General features: G+C 38.3%; 1 protein-coding gene across 3 annotated transcripts in view; it reads right to left on the reverse strand.

Moving 5' to 3' along the window:
* Window positions 1-2,812: 2,812 nt before the first annotated feature.
* nsd2 (nuclear receptor binding SET domain protein 2) overlaps window positions 2,813-10,028 on the reverse strand; it is a 17,784-nt gene continuing 10,568 nt past the window's right edge. For all 3 annotated transcript variants that reach the window (XM_046062973.1, XM_046062971.1, XM_046062972.1), the window contains exons 14-22: window positions 9,730-9,886; window positions 9,401-9,603; window positions 8,765-8,868; window positions 8,340-8,609; window positions 7,303-7,419; window positions 6,759-6,900; window positions 6,547-6,653; window positions 6,104-6,302; window positions 2,813-5,673 (exon numbers count right to left, since the gene is read on the reverse strand). In XM_046062973.1, the coding sequence (XP_045918929.1) occupies window positions 5,366-5,673; window positions 6,104-6,302; window positions 6,547-6,653; window positions 6,759-6,900; window positions 7,303-7,419; window positions 8,340-8,609; window positions 8,765-8,868; window positions 9,401-9,603; window positions 9,730-9,886 (1,607 nt within the window). In that variant the 3' untranslated portion in view covers window positions 2,813-5,365. The remainder of the gene's footprint in view (window positions 5,674-6,103; window positions 6,303-6,546; window positions 6,654-6,758; window positions 6,901-7,302; window positions 7,420-8,339; window positions 8,610-8,764; window positions 8,869-9,400; window positions 9,604-9,729; window positions 9,887-10,028) is intronic.

The raw sequence follows: 10,028 nt of genomic DNA on the forward strand, positions 1-10,028 counted from the left end.
GTCCGTCATCCGTGTTTGATCACTGTTCACCTTTTTTCAGGTACAACTCAGACTGCAGATGGAGGGGAGGACACATCTTTAGTTTACTGCGTATTGTTAAATTTATCAAAAGACCACAAAGACCTTTTTGAGCTGAAATGATTAATCGATCAACAGTAAATTAAACTAATCAGCAACTATCGCCCATTGTTTAAATATTTAAGTGTTATTTCAACCAGAAGATGTGCTCATTTGTTGTTAATTAAATATCTTTGGTTTTTGGGCTCTTGGTTGAGAAAAACGACATCTGATAATGTCACTTTAAGCCTTGAGAAATAGAGAAGGAATTTCTTCTCAGCATTTTCTGACATTTTATAGACAATTGAGAAAATCATCTGCCGGTTAACCGGTAATGAACATAATTGTTAATTGAAGCCCTACTATTATTGAGAACTATACATATGTTTTCTTGTTTCAAGCGTCAGAACAAGAATGTTGGCCTAAATTAAATAGACTACAGTAGAAAACTGGCAAAATTTTGATTATAATCAGTAACCATTTGATTAAAGAACAAGTAAACAAGACTGGGCTCATACGAGAACTACAAATACACATGGCTGGCTTTCTTAGTATGTAAAATAAAGGTATTGATATGATGATTCAACAATAACATGCAGGTAATTTCCACCCATAGAAACGTGGCTAAGTATATAACAAAATAAAAAGCTTTATTATATTTACTATTTTAATCTTTTTATATTTTTTAGGTGTGACATTAAGATCTGTCCAGGGACAGCAGATGTAAAATAGCCTTTTGACTAATTCTGGCACACTACATGTAGTGTGCATTGTCACTGTTAAATAAACCTGAAATTAAATAAATAAATAAATAAAAAACAAAAATGTAGTTTGCCTGTTAAAAGACTAATAGAGCCAAAACGTGGCATTTAATTTGAAATTACAATCTGTCATTTGAACAATAAAACCTAAATGTAAATGATTCATGAACACAAAATGATGAACAATCAGACTGTATAAAAAATGAACATCTTTGGGGCAACAGCTTGTTGCCCCAGTGCATGCTGGGAGAACTCAACACACTTCCCTCACGTAACTGCGGTCACATGATCAGCACTCAACCAATCATGTGGATGCTGATCACGGTTTCAACTACTCATTTTGCCTTTCTTTCAAAATAAGTGCACACAATTATTCAAGATAACTTCACCCAGGAAAAGAAATCAGCTGGGTGAGAATAAAAAAAAGATTGTTTTCAGCCTGATATCAGCACCTTAACAGGAATTAGTTGAGCCACATTTTTGGAGCATTGATCCTTGAGGTTATCGTGTATGTGGTCTGTCCATCTTTACAATCCTTCTTAATTTTTGAAAACCTGCAGAACTTTGATTTTAAATTACAATTAAGTTTCAAAAGTTTCTAAACACACCAAATATGTCCGGTTGAATTTCAGTTTGTAGTGTAATCCAATTAATTTTAACGCTGCATCCGTGAAATTTCTGAAAACTGACTGCTGGAACAAACAGACACATAATCATACTAAAATCATAATCAGTTTATTATAATAATGTGTATTTGTCAATTTAAAGGACATTTTACATATAAGAAATAAAATGCTTCCTTTTTTCAATTGAGGAGGAAATACTTAAAATATAATAATAATGGACAAAAACAACCTTCCTTTTCAGACTATTTTTAAATTTCTGAAAACTTAAACATGAGAAGATTTTTAAAAGCTGTAATCATGTTTAAATTGTTTAAATTTAAGAGTGGGCCACATGGACAAAATTAATACAGTTGTAATAACTACAACATTGTCTGTTTTGATATGTTGTGTAATTTTTACTTGCACAAAATTAAAATTTGTGTGACAGATTTTGGTCAATTTAACTTTTTAAAATGAAACTGGTTAGAAATAAGAACCAAACAATGACATCAATGTTGATTGTCACAATACGCATGTAAGGAGACTTGATTAAAAATTATAGATTTACCCTCTAAGCACCAATTTACTTAAGATAATTGCAAAAACTACTTTTTACAAGTGTCAGTTCACTCAAAATACAAAAACATACTTAACCACAAGTGGCGTCAGACTATGCAAACTCTTTCGGTTTTAAAGTGCCAAAGGTTTGAGATGCCCCTACCTCAGAAATTTCTGCCTCCTCCAAAATACATGGAGCCGAACGGGATTTCACTGATTTCATGATCATTCATTGACTAAGATTGAACACTGACATCTCTCACCAGACACCGTTTCTGTTATTCTAGATACTCCACAGACCTCATAGTAAAGGGTTTTAATAGGGACTATTTCTTCATGAGAAAGTAGTTCCAATTAAAAAGTCAATGGGACACTTTCTGTAAAGACGCACAGCTTTTTAAATGTACATTTTCAGTACTTTGAGCACATGAAATTCTATATACTGTATTGGGGTGAACACAAAACTCCAAAGGGGATCTCTCAAAACCTGGACACTGAAACTCTCTGCATGGTCATTAAACTGAGGTGTGGACACAAATACCAAACCTATAATGATTTAAAAACCTTACCATATAAAAGTGTTAAAGTGAGAGTAAAGTTGTTTGTATGTGTTTTGGTTCAGACACTAAACTTGAAAATGTTCAGTAAGAAACCAGATATTTTCTTTTTACTCAAAAATAACTTCAAATCAATTTCCAATAGTTGCAGATACATATTCTGTTGATCAACAAATTATTTCAGCTCAGTTGGATTAAACAGTTAACCTTTAAAAGGAAATATATGAAGTTTTAGTCTGTCACAAGAGATCAATAGAGAAATCGGTAGTAGATGCATGTTTGGTCACTTTTTATTGCACGATTCAACGGACGTGAGATCCTGCACAAAAGTGTTTCAGCACTGCATCAAGAAAAGAAAAAAAAACGAGAACATACAATGTCAGAAAATTGTATATTTACAATAGATGCATCACTATGACCACTTATACATTATGTACATATTAGTCTCTGGTTTACTATGACAGTAGTTACAGAAAGAAACCCCTACGCACACGTTACACTTCAGCTCTACAGGGAATTACAGTGCTTACAAAAATAACTGGCTGGACTACATTCACTCAACACAAGGTTCGGGTACATACAAATGGAAAATACTCTTGCTTGCTGCACCTCTGGACATTTCCCATTCACACGCCCTGGGAAAAACCAAAAACAAACACACAAAAGGTGCAGTTATTTTAAAAAAGTAAAATAAAACTCCCAACTCTAATCTGGTTTCTGGAGAGGTTTTAGGGATCCCAGAGAAAGAGAAAAAGCACCAATAAGTGGCTCTCAGAGAAAATGGCTGCAACAAGCCGCCTGTTTGGGGAGATTCAGATTCTAAACTTAGATTTAAAAAAAAAGGCCCAAGAATTGTCTGTAGCCTCCGTGTTGTTGAAAAAAAAAAAAACAAATAAAAAAAAACACACCGTCATAACTGACCCAGAAGAGACTCGACTGACTCTGCAAAATGCCTTAAAAGTGACAGATCCACTCAAAACAGAATCAGTTAGGGCAAACTGGCACCTCCAAAATGTGAAGACAGCCAGCTTTTGTTTTTTTGAGGGGGGATTTATTGAAAAAAAAAAAAGCCAATCTCTATTTCCTAAAGCCCAAGAGGATGTTATCTAAGTGCTTGTTTTGAGCGACCAATAGTCCAAGACAGAATGATATTCAAACGAAACACTGCAAATTAAGAAGCTGGAACCGGGAAATGTTTGGCATCATTCCTTGGAAAATTACTTTTAACCTGAACGTACTTTGGATTGCGATGAGTCAACCATATTTGTTTTTGCGAGCGCGTTTCGGAGTTGTTGCAAATGGTATTTAACAAAGTTGAAAACTGGTAATTACAGTAACTTCAGTCGACAACAGGGCAGCATTAGCATCACGCTTTAAGTACGGCTGAGGATTAAGAAATGCAGCTGGAGATCACGGACCACTGGGGGTGATCCGAATGGCCACGGTACTCTATAGTTTTCTTAAGCCTCCTTGTAATGCTTCATGTCAAGTACGAATATGAAAAATGCACCAAAATTGGAGTCACAACGTCTCAGCCAGTGTCTTATTATTCTGTTCAAGTATTAAACAAGCAGGGTGCAGTTTTGAGACTAAAAACCTCCCGAGGATTTGAAACAGTTGTTATTTTCTTTTAAAACCTCAGACAAGTGAAGTACTCAGTAAATTTCAGTAAAAAGCCCAGCCAGTGACACTAGGAGGCCTTCAAAATCAGCACGACGTGTCTATTTATACATTAAAATCTTTGCATTTCAGATATTTCAGTCACAAAACAAAACAGCACCTTAAGGTTAGGACTCATAACTCAACATAGAAAAATGTCCAAGAAAACCGCAGATATTCCTTCATTTAACTGGTTTAGCATCAAGCAGAGAGCATTAAAGACCAATAAACCTCCCAGTAGTGTTTCTATGTCAGATGGCAGTTTAAGAGTGCTCTCGGTTTAATACTTTCTGTAATCCCTTGTTGTCTGGACAGGAAGGTAGATAAATGTGTGGTGCCATCGCTCAGCATGCCGATACAAAAAATAAAATAAAAGTTGAAAGAGAAAATCAAATCTAAACAGTAAAACTGAGCTAAAACAAAATAGCAGGTTGTAAAATAGCAAACAAATGTCTACAGTTAAATGTAACCTATGGCTACGAAATAGAAGTAAACAGGTCATCTGAGGCCTATCCATAGTGTTCGATATTACATCTGGCATATATACACTATATATAAAAATAAAAACAATCCATTTGGCAACCTGTTTGATGTCTTGCACTTTTCCAGTACTCATAATTTTGGTCTTTGATATACACATATATAGATATAGCTATAAAACTCTGCTGTTCAAGATCATCCGTGTTGAGTGACGGGGGCGACTGAGATTCAAGTTGGCAGACGGTGACGCTGCAGAAACCAACTGCTTCCTTTTGTTATTCTAAAAGAAAATCAAATAATCATAACAAAACTATAAAAAAAAACAAACAAACAAAAGACAGTTTGGTTGTTGGAAGAATGAGAGTTGGAATCCACTAGCCGAAGTTTCCTGACCTGCGCTCGCTCCGCTGCTTTGTGCTTTGACCACAGATGGCTGGCCTCAGTGCAGACAAGTGAAAATAAACCTGAAAATGTTAACAAATAAAAAAAAACATGATACGTTTGAGCGGTTAGCTATAGAGGCTGTTGCAGAACATGTGAGAGATCAGCGGCTTTCCCTGATGAAGATGTACAGTGCCTTGGTTCTTGTGATATTATTACGCGGGGTGTATATTTGTTCATGAAGGGGGGGAAGCAAGTGTCAGAGTTTAATATGTGGTTCTTGCTCTCTGAGGAGTCAAAGGTCACTTCAGGCCTCTGCTGCTTTCCTCTTGGAGCCCTTTGTTTTAGCCTCGGCTCCCTCTGCCTTTCTGGAGCCTTTAGCAGGACGGCCGGCGATGGTGGCAGCAGTGGCGGTCGTCGCCTCAGAGTTAACATCCTGATCGGCCGGTCCCTCTAGCTCGTCGTGCTCCAGACAGCACAGCTGTCCTGTGGGAGGCCAGGGGCGCAGCGTCCCCTCATGGTGAGCCTTGCAGAAGGAGTTTGGGCAGAGCTGGCAGAAGGCCTCAGAGTTTTTCCCGCAGACATCACAGTGGTGCCAGGGGCAGTCCCAGCGGCCTGCAGGGAGCGAGGACGAATATGAACACAAAGTTGAGAATACAGCTGATCTGAAGTCAAAAATAACTGGTGGTGGAAATTTGAATTAAAATGTTCCTTATCTCTACATTCCCAAACCTTGCTAACATATACATAACTTTTACATAAATTTGATATTACAATCTAAATGTGTATTCTTTTGCATGACATGTTTTAGAAATCCCTCTGAAGCAGCTATTTGTTTTCATGTTTGTCAAAAAATCTGCCAGAGACCTGGCGTTGGTTTAAAATAAAACTCTTGTAAAAATGTTTATTGTAATTATTGACAATTAATTAAAAAAAATAAAAATAAATCTAAAGCCGTCCTTTCAGTTGCATGCAGTGAGGATCTGACTCAGCATTAAACTGCACGCTGTGACGTCTGTAGCGTAGAATTTCCGGGGTTTCTTACCAAAGGGTCTCTTGGTGAGGTTCAGGCAGGACAGGTGGTAAGCTTTGGTGCAGGTCTTCTTGTCACAGAGTACCAGCTGCCCTCCGTCCCCGCAGCGGAAACACTCATCCTCAGACTTCTTCTTCCCCTCAGATTTCCTCTTTTTATACTTTCTCTTCAGCCTCTTCCCTTTTGGCTCGGCTGTTTGGCCGTTTGAGTTCTGTGGAGGAGACGCCAGGTTGGGGAAGGTTTGATTAGTGCTGGGTGGATAGTGTTGGAAAACATCTCTGACCCATAGATCCATACAAATTAAATATAGCCAGAATTTCTAAAACACACATTTGTATTAATGACCCAAAAACGGCACCGTCTATTTAACACACTTTTATAGATGTACTCTGGTAACTTAATGTCATTTCATCTGAAATTTGAGCATGAACCTGCAGCTCCGAAGTGAAGCTCACCTTAGGTCGATCGCCAAGAAAACCGCTGCAGTTGGGAGCACCGCAGCGACAGACGGTCTTCTCATTGCCGAGGCAGTCCAGGTTGTAATTAAAGGTTAGTTCAGTCCCTGCAACACAAAATACAAAGTTAGGAAAAATCAACAGGATTTGAATAGGCATAAGAACTAAATCTGCGGGCAAAGCTCATCAATCTTGTCTGTGACTCGTCTCACCTGCTGGGATGTCACAGACAGCGAACAGGCCGACCCGTGTGTCGCCGTTCACCGTCCACTTCTGCGTCTCACAGTTGGGCTGACAGCTGTGGTTCATGAAGCGAGAGTAGTTTCCTTTCGGACCAGCGTCAATGATCCGGTCCTTAAAGAGATAAAGAAGACCAAATTATTTGTTGCACCTTCCTTGCACCTAACTTTTATTATTTTCAAATTATATTTCCCAGATTTTCCTGTACCAACATTACAACATATATAGCAAATCCACTCCTATTACTCTTATTACCTAATTTGCAGTTAGGCACTTTTTATGATATTACGTAATAGCTTTAACAATTCTATTTATAGGATTCATCAGGTCTGACCTGTAGCTGAGAAAGCATCCGTTGTATTGATCACGATGTTACAGCTGCCTCTAATGCAACATTCCCAGTTCAATACTAATCTGCTCATTTTGCTCCCAGTAGAAATGGCACTGCTATCGAGCGTGCGGCGCCCCGACACAATGCGAGCAAAGCACACTCCCAACATCCAGTTTGGCACTAACCTTGTCAATGGTGAGCATGTAGAAGTCGGTGATGTTGTTTTCCTGGGCGTACTTGATCCTCGCCCTGCACTCCTCCTCGTCGATCAGCTCTCCGATGTACTCGTTCACAAACTCACCCTGTTTGAAAAATGTCACATCAGACCGGCGTAGTCTCGATACTAGAAACGTCCAGAGCCGAGGAGCATAATTTCTGACGATCCAAGTATTTCAAAAACGTATGAGTATTGGCTACAGCGCCTATAAAATACTATTCACACCCCGGATATTAAATCAAAGTGGCTTTTATTACCCTGATCAAAAGAGATAAAATGACCCTTTAATGTCAAAGTAAAAACAGTGTCTATATATAAATAAGCACTGTCCTATCCTAAGCTGATCTTTGCGCTCTTTTCTGTAATACATTGTGCTCATGAAGGATGAGCCGCCGAAAAGGCTGTTTTAAACTGGAGAGAAAAAGAAACCAGAAATGTTTCCTAATGTACAACATGTCACTTACAGCCCAATCAATACAGGATATTTGAGGCCTATACTGATATTTCAGAGTAAAAAAAAAAACAACGAAAAAACTGAAAATATATCCACCAATTTGAATCTGCTAATTTACTGAAAAACAAACAATTGATATGGTCCCCTTATATACACCTTTAAAAAAAAAACAAAAGTTTAAAATAAACTTATCACAACGTTCCGCTGGACAAATATAGAAAAGTGAGCTGGTTTCAAAACACATGTTCAGCATTTCTCGTCAGTTATTGGTTGATAGCCATTGGGAGATATAGCGCTATTATTGGACAATTTATCTCATTTCAAGTGACTAAACAAAATAGCGAGAAGTTATTCCTCAAAAACACAACTGAGATGTTCTAATCTTTGTGTCCTTCTCTATGGTGACATTAATCACACTTGTTTAAATCACACTAAACTTTACAATCAACAGAGTGACATTTAATGAGCTAAAAAATCAATCAATAAAAGTATTTTGTGTTACTGATAATACATCGGCTGGTCCCACTAAAAGATGAAACCTCTCTCCTCACCTTCTTGATGTCCCGGAGAGACACCAGGCCCCAGCCCTTGCCGGGCGTCTTGATGATCTTGGTCTCTGGGTAGAGACGTTTGGTGAAGTCTTGGTTACAGCAGCGCTCCCCGCTGGGACACACCTGAGGGTGGCACTCATACTGCAGCATGCGGTTCAGACACTCTGACTCAAACCCACACGGTCTCTCGTCTGTCAGCTTGCAGTTACACTTGGGGATCTCAGAAATGTCTGCCGTGTAGACCTGAACCTTACCAAAAGGTTTGTTGACCTGAAAGAAGGAAAAAATTAACAAATAGGTGATTTCAACATCATGAAACATCAATAATAGAGGATTTTAAATATCTAGTCATTTAATTTGATTCATTCTTTAATATAAAGTCTTCAAATGCACCAGAGAGACAAAAGCACTTTTAGATTTCAGACCTTGATAAATTTATATGGGGGTGGTTTCCTGCTGTTCTCTTGTGCTTCTTTGGCCTCTCGTTTCATTTTTATCTCCTTGAATCGATCTTCAGCCTCCAACAGAGCTGAGGAAACAAAACAATGTAAGTGTCATTGCTTTTCATTTAATCTGTGGTTACATTCATTGATGAAAAATGCTTGAAATGAAATGTCACAGTGGCTGACTGAACGTAAGAAGTAGGTTTATAACAACACAATATTTGTAGTTAACCACGCTGGGAGAGAATAATGTTTTGCGTTATTATAAAGACTTCTTTGTGGTCTCAAAACTTTAAATTATAAACATTTTACATATTGTATTTCTTTTCTTTTTTTTTACCATAGTGGAAAATACAGGTTTGCATATAAATCTGTCTAATTTAGTGTACAGAATGATGAATAATGTATGTAAAAAATATTATCTGAAATACAGATATTACATTTAAAAACAGTTCCCTACATAAACGTAGCCCTATCCCAACTTAAAATGAATAATGTAAAAATCAAAAGAAAAACCTTTTTCTGTAATTATGTGCTTTGATGCAGCTTTGGTTACAAATGTGTCATGAGTTTAAATTACTAATATTTAATGCATTTATAGGATGCACTGATCCTCACCATTCTTGAACACTTTGCCGATGCCAGTCATCTGGTGCTTGCTGCCCCGGTCTCCCTCCATGTATGGAAACACTCGGCCCTGGTGAGTCCAGAAGTAATCCTTGGAGCCGAAGAAGAAGACTGGGAACTCTCCAATCTCATGTCGTAAGTGTTGGATGTTGGTGGGGATGTTTCTGGGGTGGTGGATCTCTGCAGGCCACCATCTGAGGTGAACGAAATACATAAGCAGGGTTTTTTATTTATTTATTTTTTATTCAGAGTCATGACCTTCTGGGCGAGATTAAAAAGAAAAGACAAAAAGAAAAACTGCATCAGTACTAATTTCCCACCTGTATGTTCCCAGTTTGACCCAAATGATGTCCCTGTACTTGGGTTTCTTCCCGGCCCGGCAGTCGTTGCAGAACCAGCTCCCATCAGGCATAGCGATGTTCAGGCAGTCAGGGTGAAAAGCTGCTGGACAAGACTCGCAGCACAGCAACTGTCCCCCTGCAACAAAAGACGTTTAGATGGGTGTATAACAAGCTACACCAAGTACAGTTAACTCATCTGTACGAGGGCGATAAAAACAAGCACAATAAAACACAGAGGTTTAGTCTGACTAGCAGCGGGGGGGGGGGGGGGGGGGGGG

This window comes from Micropterus dolomieu, linkage group LG11 (genome assembly GCF_021292245.1).
Source record: "Micropterus dolomieu isolate WLL.071019.BEF.003 ecotype Adirondacks linkage group LG11, ASM2129224v1, whole genome shotgun sequence".
Classification (NCBI taxonomy): Eukaryota; Metazoa; Chordata; class Actinopteri; order Centrarchiformes; family Centrarchidae; genus Micropterus; species Micropterus dolomieu.